We start from the raw sequence: 26,236 nt of genomic DNA on the forward strand, positions 1-26,236 counted from the left end.
CCAGGTACCCCAAGCCCAAAGCCCGGTCCCTGTCACCACCCCCGGGTATGACCGGCCCTGCCCTTGGGCGCTGTGGCCAGCCCTGGACCTGCCCGCTGCGCCCCGGACGGGGTGGGGGGCGGGGGGCGCGGCGCGCTCCGAAGCCTGGCACTTTGACCTAAGGGACGGCGTGGGGGCATTACAGGCTGGGGTCGAGGCCTGGCATCCAGGCAAGAGATAGGGGACAGACTTTCATCAACTTAGGGCGCCTTAATGGGGAGAGCACTACAGATTCCCGGGAGGAGAGGGGCCAGTCTTCTCAGCATCAGCTACCTCGCACACCTCCTCTCCCTATTTGCCCAGGACGGGTTTCAAGAAGGCTGCTCTATACATAGTCAACTTACTTGAGGCAGAATGAAGCTGTGGTCCCTATTGTCAGGGGCTCAGAGCGAGGCCAGAGCTAGGGTGGGCATGGGGGTAGCCAGTAGGTCTAGGGTAGAAGGCATTGTCAGTAGTCGACCCTGACTCTGGACGGGGCATTGTGGATGCCTCATGGCGTGTGTGGGTCTGGCTAGCCCTCACTGTACTTTGTAAGGTGGAAATTAGTATTCTCACTTTAGGAAAGAGGAAATAGGACATGCAGTGAAGACATGCAAGTAGTGATAGATTGGGGGTACACCCTGGAAGAGAGGAAGTCATAGCTGGTTGCCCCAGAAGCAGGTGGGAAGGTCACAGGTGGAGAGAACACAGCCCCTGACACCTTGTACTCTAGAATCCAAAGGAGGGTAGCTGGGAGCTGCTGCTATGGTTTCTGACTCTGTGTTTCCCAGCTGCGTCCATGTGTCTGGGAGAGTCCTGGTGACTAAGAGGAGCTGGTACGTTGGCCTCTTCACAAATACTTTCAGGGTCCTATTCTTCCTCAAACCACACATCTTCTAAGATGTGTTTTTAACACCTAAAGTGGCCCCACTGATAATTCAGCTGCTTTGGGAGACGCTTGGGCAGGGGGCGCAGTGGTGTGTGGATGAGGGTGGGTATGTGCTGGTCTGGAGCAGGTTTCCAGCTGGCAGGAATGAGACCTGAACTGTCCCTGACCACCTCCCTCAGGTTTCCCTCCTTATTAGACATGACAGTGAACAAGCAGGCTGTCCATGGACTGGACCTTCATTAGAAAAATGGAGTTTTCTCGTGTCAGGCAAATGGTTGATCTCTGAGCCCAAGCTTCCTCATCAGAGGTTGATGTTGGTCAATGCCTTGAATGATGCAGGGGCTCTGTAATGCTGGAGTCCCTTTCTGTGGATGGCCTCCTCAGAGCCTGAGTGTGATGATTTCTAAAGTGGGGGCAGATATAAGAGGACAGTCATGCCTGCTCCTTTGCAATGGTCCCATTTCACTGACTTACATTGGGTGAGGTGGTGTGATGATCTCTGAATGTTCAGCAGAGTGAGCAGGGTTGAGGGTACTGTCTGTCATTGCTGCCCAGGGCAGAACAGCTGGAGTGGGCTAGCTGTGAGACTTTTCATAAGTCTCTTCCCCTGTCTGCTCCTTAGTTTCCTTCTTTTGTAAAACAAGTTGGTTAGACCAGACACCAGTGGTTTTCAACCCCACCCCCCACGCCATTGCCATGAATTCTTACACTGAGCCCCAACTTACCGTATAAAGTGGAACTGCTCTGCCTCTTGTTCCTCATGCTGGTGGCTCCTGAAGCAGAGTTTAAAAATCCCCTAGATGATCTTTGAGGTCTTTTTTTTGTGAGGTACTAGCAAATCTGTGTTAACCCTCAGAAGTATTACTTATTATTAAGGTTGGGGGCAGGAGTGTGAATTCTAGTGATTCCATTAAGAGAAATTTGGACATTAAGATGGGCTTCATCCCTGAAATGGTTGGAGCTGATGGCCTGTGCCTCTGACCAAAAGTTGTAGCTGTGTCCCTCCCCTCCGCTGTGTGGTTTCATCTTTTTGGGACCTGAAAGGTACCTGTGTTCTGCGGCCTTCTCTGGGTCCTATCTGGTGATTATAATTCCACCTCAGAGATTTTCCCCTTTAGTTTCATGACCCTACATTGAGAAAATTGATAAAGATACAAATTCATCTTGGGGAGAGATATTAGGAAAAGGCTTTAAGTTGTTATTGGTTGTTTTAACTTGATGAAGCATCTGAGCAGTAGCCTTGAGAAGGGAGGCTGGGCCACTACATTTAAATCAACCAACATTTATCGAGTACCTGCTGTATACCAGCCACTACAAGGGGACAGGGGTGAGAATGTCACAACCACTGCCCTCATGGGGCTCCAAGACAGTAGGCAGGAGGGAAGGAGTTCACATTTGTTGGAACCATCTAGACACTACTTAAAACTTTTTACATATGTTATCTCATTTGTCATAAAGTATATGTTTGTCTCACATTTTATTATGTGAAATTTTGATTGCATACAAAATAAGTGTACATACCACATATCCATGTAACCACTGCCCAGATCAAGAAACAGCATTGCCTGCAGCCAGAAACTCTCCTTGAGTCCCAGACATAACCCCCCCACCCAGAGGTAACCTATTCTGACTTTTAGCATCACAGATGAGTTTTGCCTAAGTGGAATCACACAGTATGTAATCTTTTGGGTCTGGCTTCTCTCATTCAACATTATGCTTGTGAGTTTCATCTGTGTTGTTGCAGGTAGCAGTAGTTTATTTATTCTCATTGTTGTGTAATAATTCTATTGCATGGTTATAACTCAATTTACTTATCCATTCTTCTGTTGATGGCCATTTGGTTATTTCCAGTTTTTAGTTATTATTAATAATGCTGCGGTGAACATTATAACATGGGCCATTTTGGAAGACATATACGTGCATTTCCCTTACATATGTCCATAGAAACTGTCCAACAGATTTCCAAAGTGGCTGTCCCAGGATGTGCTTCTCTTGGCATTGTTTGAGAGTTCTGATTGCTCCACATAGTCACCAACACTAGGCATTGTCCAGATTCATGTAATTCATGTAATTTTCCATGTAATTTGAAGCTTAGAAAAGTTGTCCTGTGCGCAATGTGTGCGGAGTTGTAGAACTGGGATTCAAATCCAGGTGTGACCATGGAATGTGTAAATTTTCCTTCTGGGTTAGACATAAACAGTTATGAGCCAAAACATGAAAGCTCTAACACTAAAAATGTATGACGAGAGCTCTCTGGGAATTGAAAGGAGGAAGGGGGTTTTAATTTGTTTTAACGAGAAAAAGGGTCATGGAGCCTCAGAGTTGGTAGCATTTGAGCTAGGTCTTTGGGAAGAGAGCTGTTTTGCTAGGGAGGCTCTCCCTGGAAAGGGCCCAGCTTGGGCTGAGGCATGGCAAGGGTGAAAGTTTTGGGGGAATGGGAAAGGTCTCCTTTAGCTATACTGTAGGTATGCGAGGGGAGGGAGCTAAGGCTAGAAAGGTTAGTTGGGGCCACACTGGTGGTGGTCCTAGTTTGTCCTTAGGGGGCTCCCTTGCCCCCCAGCCCCTAGCAATCCCTGAAGCCCAAGGCAGGGGCTCATCATTTTGCTGGCGAGCTGGGCTGCTTTGACCCCTGCTCAGCTCCTGATAGCAAATGGAGCTGGCCTATCGCCAAATGGAGGATCGTAGCTATTCCAGAGACTGCTCTCAGGGTATCTATCAACAGAACTTCTTGGAGTATTCTGTTCCCACCTAGGTGTGTGAAGTGAGTAAACCCACCCCTCAGGACCTGCCCAACCCAAAGGAGGTGGTAGGTAGTAGTCCTGACACCCTCTGGCCTAGTCTCAGGAAATTTGCCAGGATGGGGGTTGGGGGAGTGAGTGAAGGGGTCTACCTTCTGATATTGGTCAAACCAAACTTTCCAGAAGGATCCCAAAACCTTTTCCTTAGAAGAGGTTTGAAATGGTTGTCTCCATTGCTGTGAGAAGCAGGAACACGGATGACAGCCTGGGATGAGCCAGAGAATAACAGTAATAATAACCTTTCTTATTTGTCTAGGATTTTATGCCCTTATCACAATGGATTCCCACAGGGCTGTGTAAAGTAGGTGATATAGATGTTATCAGCCCCTTTTACAGATGAGGGGACTGAGACCCAGAGAGGGTGCCAACCTGTGTGGGTTACGCAGTTAATACACACCCAGGCTAGTCTACAACTGGGGTTCCTGGGAGCCTGCCCTTTGTTGTATTCCATGCTTGCTGGGCTCAGGCCAAGTACAGGGCGAAGACGGAGCAGGAAGGAGGATGCCTGATGGACCACGTGCACTGACAGGGCCAGAGGTCAGCTGGTGACCGTGAGAGTCAGGCTGGGGAGTCAGGCCAGGTCGGCCTGGGGGTCTTCAGGGATGTGTGCCCCACGGAAGGGAAGGAGGCAGGTGGCATCTTGGTAATAGAGCTGTGGTTTGCAGGGGGCAGCATCGGAGGAAAGAGGGTGAAACGTATACAATCTCTGAGAGTTGGAACAGCTCCAGCCACTTGGCATTGATGACACTCACCCTTATGTAATGGTGCCTCCACCCAGCTTGGTGAAAACAGCCTTTTGGGGCTCATGGGGCCCTGGGCGTGGTTGGTATCTGATTGGCGGGCATAAGAAAAGCTGCCAACGCTAGCCAAAATGAGCTCTGAGAGGCCTTTGCTAATGACTCGAAAGACACATCCACAGGCAGCCCGTTTTATCTTTGTCATTTGCAGGCTATATCCTGGGCCCTTAGGGTGCTGCCCTTGGGGTGCTGCCCTTGGGGTGCTGTCCAGAGTGGCATGTGGAAGTCCAAGAATGGGTGGGGTTCTTGAGGCAGGGAGATCCCAGGGTAGGGTGCATACAGTCTCTTCTGGTGTAGTGGTGAACGCTCCCCATGGCTCAGAGTTGTCTTCTGGCTCCTACTGAGGTGCTCTAGGCAGGGGCTTGGCTCCATTTTATAGATGAGGAATCTGAGGGTCCTCTGACAAGAGATGAGGTCACAGAGCTAGTTGTGGGCAGAACTGGAACTAGAACCTGACTCCTGGTGCCTACTGCAATTTGTCACAGCACTCCCGTTCATCCTTCCCTTGGGGTGATGAGTGAGAGGGTTTACAGATCAGTTCAGACTCGCAGTTGGGTGGCACAGCCCCTGAGGGAACTGCTGAGATCATGATAATCCCATACCTTTTTCCTGCATTTTATAGCTTACAAAATAATTTCATGATTTGCAGTGTTTTTTGTTGTTGTTGTTGTTTTTGTTTTTTTAATAGTATTAACCTATCTCACAGATGAGGAAACTAAGTCTCTGGCAGTTTACACGACTTGAACTTACCCAGGCATTTGGACTTGAACCCAGAACTCCTGACTCAAACATGAGGGCTCTCTCTCCTGCCTCATGGCTACTTCTTTTCTCAGTAGACCTGGATTGCATGAGTACAAATTGCCAAAGCTGGCTATGGTGCTGTGTCTCTGAACTTGTCCAGAGCAGATCTGAAGAAGTGAGGAGGGCTCTTTTTCTGTCTCTTTAACAAATTCAAATTGATATACATCAAATAAGAACCATAAAGGGGTGCCTCGGTGGCTCAGTCAGTTAAGCATCTGACTTGGACTCAGGTCATGATCTTGTAGTTCGTGAGCTCGAGCCCTGCAACAGGTTCTGTGCTCTCAGTGCAGAGCCTACCTTGGCTTCTCTGTCTCCCTCTCTCTCTCAAAAATAAATAAACATTAGAAAAAAAAGAGAACAATACATCATCAGTTACTGGTGAGAAAAGGCTTCCTTAAGCAGGGCAGTTCTTGAGGAACCAGTGCTGTGGATTATTGTTAAATTATTAGCTCTCTTGCAAGCTGATTACTTTTAGGCCCAGACTCTAAGGCTTACACCAATGTTCATGCCTGCCCTGACCTCAAGTTTCTTTCCATTTCAGGGCTGTATGCTCCAGGCCTCAATGAAGAGCCCAAACATGGAGACGTTCAAGCAGCAGAAGGTGGAGGACTTTTATGACATCGGGGAGGAGCTGGGGAGGTAAGAGGCTGAGAGAGGTGGAGGGGCCACCTCTCCTGGTACACTTGTCACTTGATCTTGTAGGCATGGGCTTGTCATGGGACTCGTGGGAAACTTTAAAAAGAATCCTGAGGCATTCATCTCCATGTGCAGCTCTGCAAATAGTCATCTCTGGAAATAAAGACTTGCCAGCAGAAGGGACTAGAATTCTTGAGCTCTGTGTTTTCAGTATAACCTGGCTGACAGTTATGGCGAGTCTAAATGATTCTTGTTTCATCTGTAACTTTTCTCACAAAGCCATTCCCGGACTTTGGACTGAGACCTGGCCTGTTGGTTTTCTTCTCTGAGTCCCGCTTAGGATTCTCCATGACTCTCAGGATTTTATTTCATAAGCTCAGCACCTCAATGGGAGGTGAAGTAATCCTCCTGAAAATGGATTTGCATTGAGTAACAGGCTACACGAGCCTTGTCATGAGCATTCCTAGGATCTGAGTTATTGGGTGTGTTTTCAGGTTTGCTAAATCCAGAATGCAGCCAGGGAAAAGTTCTGGTATCTGAAAGTAGTTACTCTTTGGAAAGGAAGGAAGATTTTCCAAGCTCTCTTCTTGCCTTCCATTTCTAGAATCTGCTAATATTTAAACAGTTTCTTAGTGGGGCACCTGGGTGGCTTAGTCGGTGAAGCGTCCGACTTTCGCTTAGGTCATGATCTCGCGGTTCGTGGGTTCGAGCCCCGCGTCGGGCTCTGTGCTGACTGCCAGCTCAGAGCCTGGAGCCTGTTTCAGTCTGTCTCTCTGACCCTCTCTCTCTGACCCTCCCTTGCTCACGCTGTCTCTCTCTCTCTCTCTCCTAGAAATAAATAAAACATAAAAAAAATAATAAAAAAAATTAAAAAAAAATAAACAAACAGTTTCTTAGTGATTACAGAACACTAACCCTAAGGTTGGATTGTCACTGCAGTGTAAGAGATGGGAATTCATTTCATTCTCATTCTGCAGGTGAGGAAACTGGCCCAAAGAGTTTAAGCAAGTTGCCCAAAATTGACCAGCCAGCGAATGATGTGGCCAAGGTCTGGCCAGTTTGGTTTGCACCTACACTCCTGTCATGCCTTTTCCAGTGGCATGGCACTTACTCACATATACTTACCGGTATGCCCAGCCTCACCCCTTCACACACTCAGCCAGGTAAAAATTTGGGGGTTTATGGCTTTTACTGTATCCATGATGCAAAACGGGAGGCCTTTCTCCTTTACAGAGCTCTTGGGTCAGGCCTAATTTTCTTACTGTCTTTTATTTTTAAAGACAAAACAGAGAGAACTTCAAAGCCAGAGGAGCCTTTCTTCAAGAGGGAGGTGCAGTTACTTCAAGTGCAGGGAGTGCTTGTCCTGACTGATGAGCTAGCTGGGTGGGGGAGCAAAGACTGCAAGCAGAGAGCCTGGAGGGGAACGAGTCCTCAGCCTCCTGCCTGAGCCGCCTGCCTCTGGCAATCCAGGGCTGAAGGGGTGGGAAGAGGGCAGAGGGCCAGAGGCTGGAGGGTGGTCAGTTGGAGTCTGCCTATGAATGGGAGCCAGGTGCTTCTCCTGACCTTGGAGATACCAGGGAGAAAGTGGCAAGCTCGACAGCAGACCCTGGCAGGCCTTTTCCATGGCATTTGATTTGGTAGCCTCATCTTGGCCATATCCTATGTGTAGGGGTCTGTGCTGAGGGCTCTGGGTACCGAGATGAGCAAGACATGGACAGTTTCAGCCCTCTTGGAGGTTCAGCCTGGCCATGGGGGCAGCCATGCACATGCCAAGGCCAGAGTTGGATGCGACCTTGCTGGAGCAGGGGGCTCTGAAGAAGAAAGTAGAGGCAGTTTCCTGGGGAATTAATCTATTCTTGCTTCTTAGTCTCGTCTCTCCCCAGCTTTGTACATCAGGACTATTAGAACTGGAAGACATCTCTTGTTCTCTGGTCCTTTGTGTGTAGCAGGGTGGGAGGCCTGTACCTCACAGCCTGGGAGCCTTGGATGATCCCCTGAACCCATTTTGAAAGTGGGTCGATAAGAGGCTGCAGAGGCCTGAGGCTTTTGCAATGGCTTGATATCCTAGGATTGTGGTCTAGAGGCCAGATGGGCTAGAAGGCCTTTAGAGAGCCTTTCTTCCCAGCTCTTCATCTGAAAATTGAGGAAACTGAAGCTCAGAGAGGGGAAGGCCTTGCTAGGGGCCATGAACAGGCTGGACTAGAGTTGCCTGCAGATGTGTGCTCAGATTCAGAAGGGTCGGTCCTTTTTTTCTTTCCTCCCCTCCTTTCTTTCACTTAACCAGGCACTGTCCAAGGTAGTGGGCAAACCAACAGACTCGTTCCTGTCCTTTTGGAACTTATCAGGGGAACCAAAAAGATAATTCATTATGACATGTGTTAAGGGCTATGCAAGGAGAGAGCAGGATGCACTGAGACAGAGTAGGGGACACAGTTGAGACTAAATGCTTAGGGAATGCTGCTCTGAGGAAGTGACTGTTCATTTGGGAACTGAGGGCCAAAGGTTCAGACAAAGGCAACAGCATAGACACAGGCCCAGAGCTGCTGAAACTTGAGCAGTGCTCAATGAGGTTAGAGACATAGGTGTTAAGAGACACGGCCAGTGAGTTCCATGTCAACACAGAGTGGTGGACAGGTTTGGCCTTAGGGATCTCACAGATTGGGATTTGGGTCCCCTTCCTAGCTGTGCTGCCTTAGGACAATTTACTCAACCTCTCTGTGCCTATGTTTTCTTTTTTCTTTTTTTTTTTTTAATATTTTATTTATTTCTAGGAGAGAGAGAGAGACAGCGTGAGCAGGGGAGGGTCAGAGAGAGAGGGAGTCACAGACCGAAACAGGCTCCAGGCTCTGAGCTGGCAGTCAGCACAGAGCCCGACGCGGGGCTCGAACCCACAAACCGCGAGATCATGACCTAAGCGAAAGTCGGACGCTTAACCGACTAAGCCACCCAGGCGCCCCGTGCCTATGTTTTCTTACACATAAGATAGAAATAATAACAGTACCTAGTCCATGGTTGTGGGGATCAAGTGAGATGCCAAGTCTATAGTGTCCTTCATGAAACCAGGCACCAGGTGAGGGCTCAATGAACAAGAGCTTCTGGCCTTTGAAGTAAATTTGGGGCACCAAGGCCCTGCCTCCCAGCTCTGGAGGCCCCCAAGAGGGAGGTGTGGGACTCTGCAGGAAGAACAGGTGGGGTCATGCTTATTTTGGGGAGAGGTGCCTGTAAACCTGCTTCTTCTGCTGTCAATGAGCACCTTAGTCTAGACTCAGGGATGTCTTACTGATTTTATTTCCTCATTCAGTCCTTCCTATGCAAAAATCAAAATGAGCGACACCATTTTTCACTTTTACCTGCACTGGTAGATGAAGCTCACACACATAATGTTGAGCAAAGCCAGATGCAAATGAGTAAAGTTCATTTTGGGTGTAGTTCAAAATGGATAAAATGAATCAATGGTTCAGCAAGTCAGAATAGTGGTTCCTCCTAAAGAACTGCTGACTGGAAGGGGACATGAGGAAGGTTCCATGGGGTAGGTATTATTCTGTTTCTTGATCTGGGCACGTATTTCATGGATACATCCTTTATGAAAAGCAATATCTCTTTATGTGCATTTTTCTGTAGTCATGCTATATCTTAACTAAAACCACCCATTAACAAATAAGAAATCTTACACTCTGTTCCTTGTCCTATTCTGGTCCCTGAAGCTCGTGTTTTTGATTCTGTTGGATGTCTCTTATGTCCTTATCCTACAAGTAAGAGAATATCTGTTAAGAAAAGCTGCCAAATCCACCTTTGGATTGGGACAGCGTGCCTTGGCTGGAGGGTCCTCGGCTGCTTGACCCTGTGATTCTTAGCCAGTTTCATGCTGAGTGCACTTAGCTGTGCTCCCATTTTGGTGCCAGCCTGCTGGGGATGCTGGAGATTGTCTGCTGCTTCTGAGAGTGTTTGGAGAAATGCTGCACCCTGCAGATTCTGGCTTCTCCCAGCCTTGGTAGCCAGGGTAGGGTAGAGCACAGGAAGAGTAGAGCACGGGCTTTACTCTTAGAACAGGACTTATAAAGAAAAACCCATCCAATTCCTCCTTTTTAGACAAGGCTAGGTCCAGAGAAGGGATGTGGCTTGTCCGAGGTCATTCAGAGAACTGGTCATAGACCAGGATGAAGACTAGTGGTCTGACTACTCTTAGTCTAGGGCTCTGGTCACCACACCATAAGGACCCACAATGTACAAATTTATTTTTTTATCTCATTTGAATGCTTCTCGGGGAGTGGAGGAGAATATATGATAGGATGATCTTTTCTGTTTGACCTTGAGAGTAGAATAACAGTGTAAGAGTCAGGAGGCTGAGCATTTGGGAAGGAGTGATGTTCCCCCAGGGGAGGGTGCTGGTAGATAGTCCTTCCCCCAGGGGATGTATGCCCAAGAATACAGGGCATTTTAATGTAAGCAGCATGTAATGATCAGTGCTTTCTTCTTTTTTGTGCTTATATTACTTTCCTTTACTTAGATTATTACATTAACATGAAGTCATAAAATGTTATGCTGAACTGGATCTCAATAAATGAGTCCAAATCTCTATTGTATAGATAAGGAAAGTGAGGCTGAGGGAGGTGAGGTGATTTGTCCAAGGTCACAGAGTAAGCAATACAGAAGGTGATACTTAAGGAAGCTTTTATTTTATTTTAAAAAATATTTTAAATTTATTTATTTATTTATTTATTTAGCACACGTGAACCCNGGCTCCATGCCCAGTGTGGAGCCTGATGAAGGGCTTAATCTCACCACTATGAGATCATGACCTTAGCCAAAATCAAGAGTCAGATGCCCAACCAACTGAGCCACCCAGACACCCCAAGAGACTTTTAAACTATACTTTGTTAGTTTAAACAAACAGACAGGGGTGCCTGGGTGGCTCAGTAGGTTCAGTGTCTGACTTCAGCTCAGGTCATGATCTCATGAGTTCGAGCCCCATGTCAGGTTCTGCGCTAAGACCTTGGAGCCTGGAGCCTGTTTTGGATTCTCTGTCTCCTCTTTCTGTCCCTGCTTGTGTTCTCTCTCAAAAATAAATAAATAAACTTAAAAAAAATGAACAGACAAATATTTATCAATATGTACATTGAACTTTTATCTGTCAAGGAGCCTATCTCACCATTACCCCAGACATGTCCTTACCCCCCCACCCCCGCTTCCCTGGTGATGATAACAGCCATGAGCCCTGCTAATACAGGAGGCTCATGTATGAAAGGCTGAAAGGCACCCTGCCAGGCATATAACCTGCAGAATCCCCTTTTGTAGGGACAGGAGCCTTGGGCCAGGAAGGAGCCATTGTTCTGGAGCCTCACCCTTTCTAAACAAAGGTGAGGAATTCCCTGCAATATCCATATTGATAGGGCTGCCTGCCAGACCTGAGTCACCCAATGGGCTCCTCCACTGTGGTGAAGATCACACAGGCAGCTTAGCCAGGGCAACCTTTTTTGGGGGAGAAACAAAACCTACAGGAATGTGTAGAGCTCAGATTTACTCAGACTGGGTTCTATAGCCCAGTCTAGCCACAAAGCACTATAGGAAACAACAATAATAGGTATTTGGATTTACCTGTTTCAGTCCTTGGGGAAAGGGTTTCCAAGGTGAACTCTGAAGCAAAATGGCTTTTGGTATTTCTTTTTAAATTAAAAACTTTTTTTTTAAATTAAAGAAGTAATGCATGGCAAATGTCATAAAATTCTGAAGAGTTTAAGTAAAAAGTCCACGCCCTCTACCTTCCCTCCTTGTCTCATACCCACAGCTAGACTTTGATGATAATTTTCTTCTGTTGCCTTTTAGAACTTTTCTAAGTAAAGCAAATGTGTACAGGGACCCAGATGGGATCACATATCGGTAACTACAACTTGCTTTATTCACTTCATGAAATACATTGAAAATCTTTTAAAATTTTTTATATTTATCTTTTAATTTGAGAGAGAGAGAGAGAGCGCACAAGTGGGGGGAAGGGGCAGAGGGAAAGAGAGAGAATCTCAAGTAGGTACCATGCTCAGTGCGGAGCCCGATGTAGGGGCCTTGATCCCACAACCCTGGGATCATGACCTGAGCCAACAGCAAGTGTCACATGCTCAACTGACTGAGACACCCAGGTGCCCCTGAATATCTTTCCATAGCAGTATATAGAGATCTTTGAGAATTATTTTGGATGAAAGTTTTTTTTTTAAATTAAAACTTAAGAAGACAAGCCAATAAGAAATTAGTAGCCTTAGCTCAGCCAGCTATTTTTATTTTTGACTTCTACATTCTTATTTTTCCATGGCTGTTTCTCACACCCACACATTCCCTTCTCTTTTGTGTCTGCTTGAGGCACATATGCTCAGCATTAACATTCTCCCAAGTGCTGAGCTCCTGGGACAGGGTGGGGAGGCCAGGGGGAGCAGGGCAGCTCTCATGGCCCTGGGATTGCCCAGGGATGAGATGAGGCCTATCTCACATTTGTTTGTATGGTTCCATCAGCTCTTTTGAAGGTAGATTTTCTTACTTTGTTTGTTTTGTTTGTGTTTGTTTAAGTTTTTATTTTAATTCCAGTTAGTTAACATACAGTGTAATATTAGTTTCAGGTGCACAATATAGTGATTCAGCACTTGCATACACCCAGGGCTCATCACAAGTACATTCCTTAATTCCCATCATCTAGTTCACCCATTCCCCCACCCTGTCCCCTAGGTTCTTATTTTGAGTGTCGCTATAGCACTGAGACAGAGGCCAAAGGTCCCAACAACTTCTGTGACTTCTCCTTGTTCTTGCTGTTCCCTCGCTCTTGGAAAAAGTAAACTTTTCCTTCAAGGTCCAGGTCAAATGCTCTCTCCCTAGCAAAGCCTGACTCACCCCATCCTACTACACCCAGTTCTGTGGACTTAATTACTGCTTCTCCTGGATCCACATCTCTATTAAGTCCTTAGGTCATCATACCTCATGTTACCTAAAAGGGTTCACCTGATCATCTCGCCACTGAAGATTCCTCCAGAGCAGGCCTTTTGCACTTGGTAAGTGCTCAGCTCCCGCAGATACCCATCAGTAGACTGCAGCACTACCTGGAACCTGCTTGGAGTTACATCTGAAGCAAAAACCTCAGCCAAGGCCCCAGCACCCATAGACCTTGGCATCCATGAACATTCAGAATTTTGCAATCACAAGGTGGGAAACAGAATGCAAAATTACCTCCATTCCTGGAGACACATTATTATATTTAATCCTTGTTACATCCAGTGAAGAGTTATTACCGCTATTTTATAGATGAAGAAACTCAGTTTCCAAAATGTTAGGTAACTGGCTCAAGAAGTACAGATCTACTTCATCAAGGAGAAGCCAACTGGGAAATTCCACTCTGTGCAACACAACAAATCTTAGACAAAGTCAGAAATAAAAGCCAGAAACTTTTCTGGGCAGAGTCCTGTCTGCTGCCCTGGGCTGGGATTTTTGTGCCTCTCTGATTGCACGCGTGTTTGTATTTCCTGTTGCTGGTACGGTGAAAGTGGCTGACATATGTTAAGAATCTTCTGCACTCACAATAGTGTCTGTGCCGAATACTTCCGATCCTTATAAGACATTATGAGCTGGGTCATATTCCCACTCCACAGATGAGGAATCTGAGGCTTAGGGGAGTTTTACAGTGGACACTTTTGTCACTCATGCCAAAAGGCTTCCCTGCTGCTAACACCAGGCTTATCTTCTTCAGGCCCAGGAAGCTCTCAGCTTGATGTTAGTGGCAGGGAAGACTTTTGGACCATAGCTATGCCCTAGGCCAGCTAGTGGTTTCTGAAAGATGAGTGGTGTGTGTGGATGCATACGTGCACGTCTGTACTTTAGGCCATTATCATAGTCCAATGACTCTTCCTAGGCACCCACTGTATAATGGGCACCAAGGTGGATATAGAACATTTAGGGCTCAGGCTCCGCTGGTACACAGGGATACTCTGCTCAAAAGCCGATGAAATGAGATGGAACAGGCCATGTACTAATAGGGGGCCCCCTAAAACATGTGCCAGTTGTTCAGAGGAGGAAACCATCACCCTGGGTAGGACAGCTCCTCGCAGTCTAATCTGGGAGACGGCAGATAACCACCCCAAGGTTATGGCTCTGCCGGGGACTGAGGATCCTGAGCTTGGGCAAGAGACCATGTGGTGGGGGTCAAAGTGATGGGGCTGCCAGGAGGACAGGCGACCGCAGAGGGCCCTAAATGACAAGAGGCCACGGATGAAGGAGGGAGGTGCTTTCATCATTCATTGTTAGGAAAACAAAGCACAAAGCCACTCAAACAAAGTGGCTGCATTGCCCACGCTTCCATCAGAAGCTGGCACACAGGGCAAATCGCTCACCCTGAGGGGTAGGTCTCACTGAGCTCAGTTTGCCTTATGAAAACTGTAAGAGCTGGAAGGAGGTGCTTATGCGGGGAACATTGAAATCGTTATATACCTATATCTACGGCATACATTCTCTTTTCTACCTCACTGCCAGTATGTGCATTTTGTGTTGTGTTATTTTTGGCTTGGTGTTTTATTTATACCTTTCTGTGTATCCAGAGTCCATATAACTTAAACATTTTCTATTTCAAAATAATTTAAATTTAATAAAAGTTTTCAGACTAACAGAACTCCCATATATTCTTTATTCAGATACAGCAACTTTTAACATTTTGGCACCTCCTCCTTCCCTCCTTCCTTTCCCCCTCTCCTCCTCTTCCCCCTGCTCCTCTCCCTTCTTTCTCCTTTCTTTCTTTTTTTTGTCTGTCTCCCTATCTATCTATTATTGCTTCTGAGCCAGTTGAGAGTAAGTTGCAGACATTATGCCTCTTTATCCCTTAATACTTGATTATGCATCTTCTAAGGGCTTGGCTATTCTCTTTCATATCACAATACAGTTTTCAAATTCAGGATATTTAACTCTGATATAATGTTTTTATACAAGTTATAACCCTTATTCCAGTTTTGTCAATTCTTTATAGCAGTTTTCTTCCTGAAGCACAAGATCCAATACAGATCATGCATTACATTTTGTCATCTTTTAGTCCCCTTTAATCTGGAATGATGCCTCAGCTTTGATTGTCATGACACCAGTATTTTTGAAGAATGCTAGCCTTAAAAAAATAGATACAATACAGTCTGTATACTTTTGTTAACTTCATAGTATTCTATGTAGACATTCTCAGTTTACTTAAGTTCTCACTATTATTTCTCACTGCTAAAAATAAATGTTTCTGGGGACATACTTGTTGAATTTCCTCTCTGCATTATTTCTGCTGGGCATATTCCCAGAGGGGAAATACCAGGTCAAAGATTATGACTGATTTGTGTAATGGTTGAAACTAGATGCTGAATCAGTTTGCCAGGTCACCAGCAGGTGCTTATTTCTGTATGGCTTTGTCAGTATGCTTTTATTGTTTGTTTTTTGCGTGTTTTTGGTAGTTTAAGAGTTTTGTAAAGATACATTCATGTTTTCACAGTGGGAAAATTTAAAGTGGTTGAAATCTCTTGTGTGTCTCCCTTAGTTCCAAACTTTATTCTCTCTACAACTCTGCCCTGTTTGGTGTGTTTACATTTTATTTTCATTTCATTGCATTTTCATTCATTGGAGAATGTGAAGTTTTGAGAACAAGAACACAAGGCGGGTAAGGCAAATGTTATCATGATGAAAATGAGGCTCAGGAAATTTACCTGGCCCAGCCTTGTGAGGATCAGAGGTAGAGAGCTCTTCCCCATAGCCCAATGGTGTTGCCTCCCTCCCCTAAAAGGGAGGGGATATGAGGTCTTTAGGGGACCACAGAACTTCAGCACAAGGTTCCACTTCTTTATCCATACTTTTAGAAGCTGGCTGAAAGGGGTCTATAAGAAAGTTTCCTGAGGGGTGTCTGCGTGGCTCAGTTGATTGTGTCCAACTCTTTTTTTTTTTTTTTAAATTTTTTTTTTTTATNGTGTCCAACTCTTGATTTAGGCTCAGATCATGATCACAGGGTGGTGGGGTCCAGCACAGAGCCTGCTTAAGATTCTCTCTCCCTCTGTCCCTCTGCCCCACTGTGCTCTCTATATGTCCCTAAAATTAAAAAAAAGAAAAAGAAAGAAAGATTGCTGAGAGCTCTGAAAGAGGGGTTGCCTAGAGAGGGGGCTGCTTTTGAGGGCAAAGGAGAGAGCATGGTTCCCCTCTCCTTCTTGCTGGGGAAACCCACATGGGGGATAAGAGCTGAGGACAGTGGTAGAAGGCCTGAGGTACACATCACCTCAGTGGCAGTAAAGCAGTCCTGGCTCTGACAGTGCAGGTGGGAGGTGGTAGGCGACCCCAAAGCTTCCAGGTCTTCCCACAAAGGTAATGGCTGTGACCTTTCGTGTCTTTCTGGGACATTGCCCCAGACCCTAAAGTAGCCTTCAACAGACTTTAGAGCCCAAGAACTTTAATCTGCATGGGCTCCTACACTATCTAGTCTAGGGGACGGAAAACTACAGCCCTATAACCATATACCGTCTGCTACCTGTTAGAGTGGTCTTAGAGCTATGAATGGGTTTTACAGATGAACAGTTCCAACAGACAGGTGATAGACAACACTGACTCTGGACCCCAGATAAGCAAAACGTCCCCCCACCCCACCAAAAAGTTCCATTCTTCTAATTGGAAGACCTGTATTACAAAAAACAAACAAAACAAAACTCACTTCTTATTATATTTTGAATTTCATCAACTAAAAATTTGTGGAAGTGTTTTGTGGAAAAATTTGTGGAAGTCTCTCTCATTTTATAAGGACCTATATCATATCCTTGATTTTGCCTCTTGGTCTGCAATGCAGGGTATTTACTATCTGGCTCTTTGTGGAAAAATGTGACTACTCCTGATCTTCGGTTGAGTTAACTATTGAAGCAGCAACACATTAAAAAAGTGGATTATTATAAGGTGGGGGACAGGATACAGACTGACCAAAGTGAAGGTGCCGTTATGGAAAAGGATGAAGAAGGGGTAAGCAGAGGTCCACCTGCCTCCCTGCCCTGTCTTCCCTCTCAGAGCCCATGAAGAACCTCTGGGAAGACGGGTTTCAGGACCACCGTCTACCTAGGTTAATCCAGTCCTCTTTAGAGAGTGCTGGGGTAGGGAGAAGGGAAAGGAGCTCTGGGTATTAGGGATTGAGTGTCGTCTCTACATCTGGTCCTGCCCTAGGCACACGGGTTCATCATGTGGCTTGTGGAGGGCCCTTGCAGCCCTTTGTGGTGATAGGTGTTTCTTCCATTTTACAAATGAGAAAGTCAGAGGCTAGCGAGTCAGCTGACTTGCCACAGTATGTGCCAGAGCTAGGATTTAAGCCCATGACTGCTAACTCCTGGTCCAGTGCTCCCTTGGAGGTACCAAGATGCCCAGGATTTTCTTTCTCTTTTTTTTAAAAAAAAATGTTAAATCTTTATTTATTCTTGAGAGAGAGACAGAGCACGAGCAAGAGAGGGGCAGAGAGAAAGGGAGACACAGAATCCAAAGCAGGCTCCAAGCTCTAAGCTGTCAGCACAGTACCCGATGCAGGGCTTGAATTCACGAACTGTGAGATCATGACCTGAGCCAAGGTTGGAGGCTTAACCAACTGAGCCACCCAGGCACCTCCGCCCCCACCCTCAGATTTTCTTTTTGCCTGAAACCCTCAGGTCCCCTCCAGAGTACAAGGAGAGAGGTTGATACAGTTGTTTCACACTCTTGGTGGACTATTGGAGGAGATCTGCTGAGAGCCCAGCTGCCCTGCATTTGCTGCACCTCCAGGGCTGGCACTGCCTCCCTGCTCACCCCAGCCCTTGGCAGCCACCATCTAACCCTGAGGCCTCAAGACCCTAATCTCGAATTCTGAGATGCTGGCCCTGGTGTTCTGGTCACAGGGCCTAGGGGGTGATGAACTATCCTTCCGTTCTTGGGGTGAGGTTAATTTGGCACCCTGGGGCCCTGCCTCACAAGCTACAGAGGAGATGTTAGCGACATTGTGGTTTGAGGAGGCAAAGAATTCGTACCAGTTTTTTGGAGGAGAGTCCCCCTTCTCTCCTCTCTGTCCCCGCTTCCCAGCTGAGGAGACAGGGCAGAGGAGAGAGTGGCAGCTGAAGGACTTCAGCAGGAAGACAGGCTCAGCGTGGAAGGCTGACAGTGACTATTCTGGGTGCTGGAGCCACCAGGCACAGGTTTGATTTTGACTCTACTGCTATGAGCTGTTGGACCTCTGGCAGCTTCGCTTTCATAAGCTCTGTGTCGTCCTCAGAAGATGGTCCCTGTCTCACAGAAGTGTTGAAATACCACATGTGGAATCTGAGTCTCTTCATGTTTTCTAGCCTTCTGGGGTCCTGTTCTTTAATGTCCAAATAAGAATAACGAGCATTCCATTCCAAGGCAACAGGAAGTCCTGTTCCTAATCCAGCCTTTCTGGGTGTCCCCAGGGAGCACTCACATCCTCCTCCATATCTCAGAGCCTTGGGCTCTGCGGCCCCTTCCTCTTTGAGACAAGGCTGGGCTCCCTGTTTCCTCGTCTCAGGCAGACTCGGACCCACTTCTGAGTGCCTCCCCTCAACACTGAGATTGGTTGCAGGGTATTCTGAGGAGACCCCCTTTTCTTCACCTGTAGCCAATTTAGCTCCTTATTATTGTAACCTTTCCCTGAGTGGACCCTGGTCTTTTTATCCTGAATCAAAGGCGCTTAAAGTTTCTCCCAAACAACAGGCATCTCTGACCTGCACTCATCCTGCCTCAATGATGAAGTCTTCTGTCTCTCTTAGCACATGAGCTCTGAGCAGCTTTCAAAATACCACTTTCCCTATTCCTGCCCTAGATGTGAGGGGTGTAGCCTGGTATTTGGGAAGTGCCCAGCAAATAGTCACAGATATGGACACCATTATACTAAAAGCCCGGTGGTCAGTTGTTTTGAAGAGCTTGCTCATGGAATGAGCTGAGTTGGGCAGCTTCTCTGTTACCTCATTTGATTGTTGGGACTCCTGATTGGGGTACGCAGACAGGTGGAAGTCACTGTCCCCATTTTACAGATTAGGAAACAGAGGCGTAAGATCCAGTCCTTACTGTTGAGAGCAGGGAGACCAGATCAAGTGGAGATAAGGCTGTGTATCCACAAGAGTTTGTAAACACAGATCCAACCAGCAATCTTAAAAATATTTCTTAGAGAAAGACATTTTGTAAAGCACCTTCAGAGCTAGCTAACTGCAGCATTTGTAGAGATTGGGGTCTTGAAATTCTTTCTGATGTCTCACCCTGATTTGGGTTCCTTTCTGGAGTCCACACATGTCTCTGAGAAGACGTTAGCTTCCTGCTGGTCAGGAAGCACTGCCAGGTCCTGGCTAGGCTGGCCTGGCTCCACCCCCACCCCTCCAAATCCCCCAACTCCCAGTGCTGCTACCTTCGCTACCTTCTAGGAAAGTCTGTAGCTGGGCCACCTCTAATGGGGCACTGAACCAGTCTTCTCCAGTACAGAGCCAAGATTGTGTCCCTCAGATGTGGGAGGTCAAGCCTGGGTAAAACTGACTACTACTGACTGCCTGTCTGACTGTGACCTTGGGCAAGTTACTTCACCTCTCTGAGCCTTGGTTCTCTCATCTGTGAAGTGAGGAACATACTACCTACCTTATCAGGCCAGGATGTAAACACAGATCTTTCTGGACTCTAGAGGACTAAAAGAGATTAAGACTGAAACATGAAACACTATGGTAGTGATCCCCAGGGGTATGTCTGAATCACACAGGAAGTTTAAGACATACAAACAAATAAACAACATGCCTACATGCTAGGGAATTGAGGCTTATAAGGTCTTGGGTGGGGCTCTAGCATCTGTGTTTTTTTAAGGTGTCCCAATTTGTGTAGAATATACAACTGGATCTAAGATCACTTCTTTGAAATAGCACTTGAGACACATAGCAGGCTCTCAGAGATGTTGGTTTATTCCTTTCTTCTCTTGATGGGATGAGTCTCTCTATTATCATAATCATAATTATAATCATAAAGTCCAGAAAGCTAGCCAGGAGACCCTCAACTATTAGAGATGGGGAAATTGGTTTTTAGCTAAGTATCACTGCTCCTAGTGGGCAGAGGTTTTTCAGCCCAGCCATCTCATAGGATACCAGCTTGTCAATGAATGAGTCGCTTTTGGGTAAATCAGGGGCTACCCCTGCACAAGGACCAGCCCAGCTTCACTCTACTGGTAAGGGCCTGTGAGGGGTATGGGGTCGGGGAGGGGTAAGAGAGTAGTTGTAGCAAGAAAAGAATGGTGAGTATGATAGACACCATGCACAAGCAGGAGTTGGGGGTGAGGGGTGAGGGGGACATCTCAGCAGGTGTCTGGTGTGAGCAAAGGCAAAGTGGTAAAATTAACATAGTCAGGATGGAGGATAGCCCTAATAATGCTGGCTTTAGGAAGCTCTTTCTAAATAAGAGCTTCCCCAAATAAGTCTAGAAAACCTTTGCCTAATGCTTTGAAGAGCATGACCATTAACTGAGACCATAACTTAAGCTATGTTAATAACTGCAGGTGCTCATTTAGTAATAACTCTGTTGTACGTTTTTTGTTTTCTCTGTGAGATTGCCCAATAGCCAGACATTAAGTGGCACTTGAGTGGTTACTCTTGTAAAGCTGTACTCTACGCCCACAGCTACATGGCTCTGATTTATCTGCCTTCCCTTTTTGTTGCCACTTTAGTTTCCTCTTTGCAGGGAAAGTGATTTAGGCCAGTGTTGAAGCCATGTCTTCTCTAGATTCTGTCAGGCACAGAGTCAGGAATAAGAGGCTGGCCAGCTAAACTGAGGGATGTGGCTGACTTAGTACCATTGTTTTGCCTACTCTCCTTGTCCAAACTTACTTCTCAGTACCTCCTAAACTTTCTCCACCCTAGCTGCTGTGCCCTTCTGTCTGAGCCTTTTATTTTTAAATGTTATTTTTTAAAGTTTATTTATTTATTTAGAGAGAGAGTGTGTGTGTGAGCAAGTGGGGGAGGGGTGGAGAGAGGGGAAAGACAAAATCCCAAGCAGGCTCCACACTGTCATCACAAGCTGTGTCTCATGAACTGTGAGATCAAGGCCTGAGCCAAAATCAAGAGTCCGACACTAAGCTGACTGAGCCACCCAAGTGCCCCTAACTGTTTTTAAAAGTTTTAACTCCAGGGGTACCTGAGTGGATCAGTCGGTTAAGCGTCTGACTCTTGGTTTTGGCTCAGGTCATCAGGTTATGATTCCATGGTTTGTGAGATCGAGCCCCAAGTTGGGCTCCGTGCTGACAGCATGGAGGCTGCTTGGGATTTTCTCTCTCTCTCTTTCTCTGCCCTTACCATACTTGTGTGCATGCTCTCTCCCTTTTACTCTCAAAATGAATAAATAAATAAAATAAACTTAAAAAAAATTTAACTCCAGTTAGTTAACATACAGTGTTAAATTAATTTCAGGTATATAATATAGTGATTCAGCACTTCCATACATCACCCAGTATTCATCACAACAAGTGCACTCTTTAATCCCCATCATCCATTTAACCCATCCCCTCCCACCACCCCCTCTGGTAACCATCACTTTGTCCTGTATAGTAAAGGATCTGTTTATTGATCTCTCTCTCTCTCTCTCTCTCTCTCTCTTTTATTCCCCCTTTCCTTGTTTCTTTGGTTTCTGAAATTCCACATACAAGTGAAATTATATGGTATTTGTTTTTCTCTGGGTTATTCCACTTAGCATTGTACTCTTTAGCTACATCCATGTCATTGCAAATGGCAAAAGTTTATTCTTTTTTTTTTTTTAATTTTTTTTAATGTTTTATTTATTTCTAGGAGAGAGAGAGACAGCATGAGCAGGGGAGGGTCAGAGAGAGAGGGAGTCACAGATTGAAACAGGCTCCAGGCTCTGAGCCGACAGCCAGCACAGAGCCCGACGCGGGGCTTGAACCCACGAACCGTGAGATCATGACCTAAGCGAAAGTCGGACACTCAACCGACTAAGCCACCCAGGCGCCCCAAAAGTTTATTCTTTTTTATGGCTGGATAATATTCCATTATATGTATGTATATATACCACATCTTATTTATCCATTCATCTATCAGTGGACACTTGGCTGCTTCCATATCTTGGCTATTGTAGATAATGCTGCTATAATATAGGCGTGCGTGTGTCCCTTTGAACTAGTGTTTTTGTATTCTTTGAGTACATACCCTGTAGTGCAGTTCTGGATCACAGGGTAGTTCTATATTTTTAACTGTTTGAGGAACCTCCATACTGTTTTCCATAATGGCAGAACCAGTTTGCATTCCCACCAGCAGTACACAAGGGTTCCTTTTTCTCCACATCCTTGCCGACACATGTTGTTTCTTGTGTCCAGGCCTTTTAAAAGATGTTCTTCAGAGCACCGTCTCTGTCATCTCCCTCTCTTCCCCTAGTTCTCCTCAGTCCTCAAGTACAGTGAAAATGCTTCCTATTCCTCTGCAGCCTTGTGAGGGTACTTCCCCCAGCCTCATCTATCTCTCCAGCTTTGAGGAACCATAGCCCTTAGAGTCTGTTCCTCATACATAATTACTCTCAAGTAGAAGGCTTTTTGGAGGTTCATTCTGTGTCCCAAGCCAGACTATGAATCTCTTGAGGATATGGCCGATGTTTACCTTTCTTAGTGTTCCCACCACCTCTAGAGTGGGATGGGCCCGCAGTAGGTACTCAACAAACATAGGAGATAGTGCAACCATAACTGGTGCTCAGCCAGTGCTGAGTCCCAAGGGCCTGAGTTGTGTCTAGAGGCCCAGGGGAAAGCTGAAATGCAGCATCGTTTTCCTCACAGCCTTGCTCACACGACCTTCTTTGTTTTCTTGCCTGGAGGGGGTGGAGCAGGGGAGCAGGCCAAGTGTGCAGAGCTGTTTGACGGCCCAGCAGCTGTACAGAATGCTTGCTTGTTCTTCCCCTCGTGTGCCAGAATTGCCCCACATCACAGCTTCTTCCTGCACTGGGGTTAGCCTAGTGGCCGCTGTCCTGCTCTTGCTTCTCTGAGAAGTGGCTGATCGTAATTCTGTAAACCCAAGCGGAGTATCTAGTTCTAGGGAGAGAAGGTGCCACAGCTTCCCCTTGTGTGCAGGTACCAATCTCAACTAAGGAGATGGAGAGAAGTCCTACCGCCATGAAAAGTTCCAGATCAGGCTTGTGGCTTTCTTGGGGCTGTCTGAGGACAAGTAGAAAGCCTCATCATGGCATCTGAGCCAATAGCCATGGACATGGAGTCAAGAATTTGATTCAAGTCCCACTTTGTCCACCAATAGGTTGTGTGTCCTTGGGCAAGGCTCTTTCCCTCTCAAGGCCATGCAGCATTTTGGTGGTGCAACAGGTACCTGAATGCAAGTCCTTTGCCCTTTCTTCTACTCCACAGAAACACTACAGGCATTTGGTATCCACTGAGTCACTCATCCTTTCTCTTTGGATTTATATCTTTTAGTACCTGAGGTGCTCTTAGGAATAGGGACTTTCTTCCAGAGGTGTGCTGTCAGGGGTTTACCGCCAAACCACAGTTCTCCCACATTTCCTTCCTATAGGTATTTCCCTTTAAGCCTCTGACTCCCTTGGGGCTATCTGAAGGTCTGTCTCCTAGGATAGCTGCAGGGAGATCCTTCCCAGAGGAGGTGAGGGTAAAGTAGAGGTGCTTTGATGAAGCAAGCAATACCTTCCCACAGCTGGGTTCAATAACAGTTTGTTATATGAATGAATGAATGAATGAATGAATGAATACATTCCAGCAAGAGACAGGAGAATTGACGATGCCATCACTGTAAGAGACCAGGCCACTCTTGGGAAGACACCCCTGTGAAACTGACCATCTTAGAGCAGCTCTTGCCCAGCTGTCAAGGAAGGGCCTTATGAAATGAGTCTGTTCTTTCCTGTAATCTCTGCTGTTTCTCCATGTTGAGGCATTCAATGAGAGTGCAATAACAGAAAGTCTGATGTGGAGAGAAGGGTTCCAGCCTTTGGTTCTGGAGCTGCATGTGCTTAGGCAAGTCCTTTCCCCCACATGGCCTCAATTTCCCCATTTCTAATAGTTAAGTGTCTCTTGGCACTAGCCTCCTGGACTTTATGATTATGTGAAGCATCCTTGCTGGGTGAGAGGCCACCTGCTCGGTTCAGACAGGAGTCACTCACCTGGTGCTGGGGCCTGTGGCACAGGAAAGCATCCAGTGTCGTTGAAGCTGCTGCTGAGATTAGACAGGGCCATTTGGCACCGAGTCCATGCCCTGGGCCTGTTTTAGCAACATGGCTAGTAAATATTGGCTCTGTGGCACAAAAATGGAAAGCAGAGATGACTATGTTAACTCACTCAGAGGATAGGAGTTCACCAAGCCCTGATAAGATGAGGTGTCATTATGCAATGTGGACATGTGTCACTAACAAATAAGTTGTTTAGGGGTGGGGAGAATGGAGAAGAGGGCAAGGGAGACTTCATTGCTTTCCTGTGGGCACTGGCTGGCCTGCGTTTTTACCTGTTAGCTTTTAAATCGGAATGGATACTTACCTCCTTGAGGCATATAGAGAAAAGAATGCAAGGAAATACACCAAAACATCCACCATGACATTCTCTAGAGAATCACTAATTGGATTTTTCAAATACTTTTCTTATTTTCCACAGTGTCTGCAATGATCTCCTATTACTTTTATAATTAGAAAAGGGCAGTGTGTTAGGAATAGAATATTTTCCTTTGAAGAGTCTGAAGGAAATTTCAGAATCTCTCAAGTACCTCAGACCTTTGTGTTTGGCCTACTGGACACTGTGTGGTAACATGGTCATCAAAAGAGAAGTCCATATGAGAGAAAGTGCTCTTCTGAATAAACCCTGATTAAGTTTGTTTACTCATTGATTTGTGCCCACGAAAGCAGAATGTGGTGGGAAAAATTCCAATCATTTGAGATTTCAGGATTTTTTTTCCCCTAAGTAAACAAACACTTACTGTTTTGAGTACTTTCTGTTTGCCATCTCTGTACACCACAGTGGCCAGGCTGGGCTTGGCCCATAACTGAGAATATGACACTCAGATAAGTGGGTACATGGGAGCTGAAGGTGGCAGGAGCCAGGTTTGGAGAGACTAGACCTTAGAATGGGGGTAGCAGTGGGACACCTGGGTGGCTTAGTCAGATAAGCATCTGACTTCAGCTCAGATCATGATCTCACGGCTCATGGGTTTGAGCCCTGCATCAGGCTCTGTGCTGATAGCTCAGAGCCTGGAGCCTGTTTTGGAGTCTGTGTCTCCCTCTCTCTCTGCCCCTCCCCCACTCGCACTCTATCTCTTTCTCAAAAATGATTAAATGTTAAAAAAAAAAAAAGAATGGGGGTGACAATGCCATTATAATGACTACTGCTAATTAAGCACCAACAATATCCCAGGAGCCTTCCTTATATTATCACTAATGCTTACAAAACCATGTGATAGACATTAGCTACCTTTTAGAGATGAGGGAACCAGAGCCAGGGGAGTCACCTTCCCAAAGCTCCAGAGCCAGTCAACAGCAGGCCTGGATTCAAACCCATATCTGCCTGGCTGCAAGGCATTTGCTCTTCCTACCAAGCCAGGCTGCCTCTCAAGTGATTTGGGGTTTTGCACTAGAGAACATAAAACATTCCAAAGGGAGCCTGAGCTAACAAACAAGGTGAATGCAGGCTCCATCCAGGACTGAGGGTCTGTGGAGGAAGAGGCAGCCCCAAGTATAAAATGTGGGCGAGTAGCTGCAGGTAGGATCCTGGTGTGTCAGCCCTGATCCCAGGACTGACTGGGTGTTGCCTGTCCTCTTAAGGCCTGGGTGCGGAAATGGTCATTTGTTGGGGAGAAAAGAGACAGAGCTTAAGGCTGTAGCATCAAGACCTGTGGGTGAGGAGATATTGGTCTATGGGTCTACTTTATGCCTGGTGAATTAAAACAACCAATGAAGGAGTCTTAATGGTGTTTAACTTCTTAGCTGGATTAGTAGAAGTAATTTCTGTGTCTGAGGCAGCGATTACTTCTTTGGGCTCCTAGATCCCGTCCTCACAGCCCTTGGGACTGGCCAGAAGCCCCACTTCCTCACCCACCTCCCCTGGAAATCTGTCTGCCTGTAAACTGTAACTGGAGAATGCTCTGTCCGCCCCCTCACCCAGGAAGGCTTGCCTTCCGAGAATGGATGTCTCAGAGTTGGACTTCAACACTTAAAGTTGATTTCTACTTACTTTATTTTCTTAGGAGAAAAGATGTGTGTTTTGGGGGATGGGGCTAAATTGTGGTGTATGGTGTTTTAAAAAAACTGTTTTCTTTTTTTTTTTTTTTTTTTTTTTT

General features: G+C 46.2%; 1 protein-coding gene across 4 annotated transcripts in view; it reads left to right on the plus strand.

Annotated features, from left to right (window-relative positions):
* Positions 1 to 5,850: 5,850 nt before the first annotated feature.
* DAPK2 (death associated protein kinase 2) overlaps positions 5,851 to 26,236 on the plus strand; it is a 111,086-nt gene continuing 90,700 nt past the window's right edge. For all 4 annotated transcript variants that reach the window (XM_077747478.1, XM_077747443.1, XM_077747451.1 and 1 more), the window contains exon 1: positions 5,851 to 5,942. In XM_077747478.1, the coding sequence (XP_077603604.1) occupies positions 5,851 to 5,942 (92 nt within the window). The remainder of the gene's footprint in view (positions 5,943 to 26,236) is intronic.

The sequence above is a fragment of the Crocuta crocuta genome, unplaced genomic scaffold (assembly GCF_008692635.1).
Source record: "Crocuta crocuta isolate KB4526 unplaced genomic scaffold, BGI_CrCroc_1.0 scaffold130, whole genome shotgun sequence".
Lineage (NCBI taxonomy): Eukaryota > Metazoa > Chordata > Mammalia > Carnivora > Hyaenidae > Crocuta > Crocuta crocuta.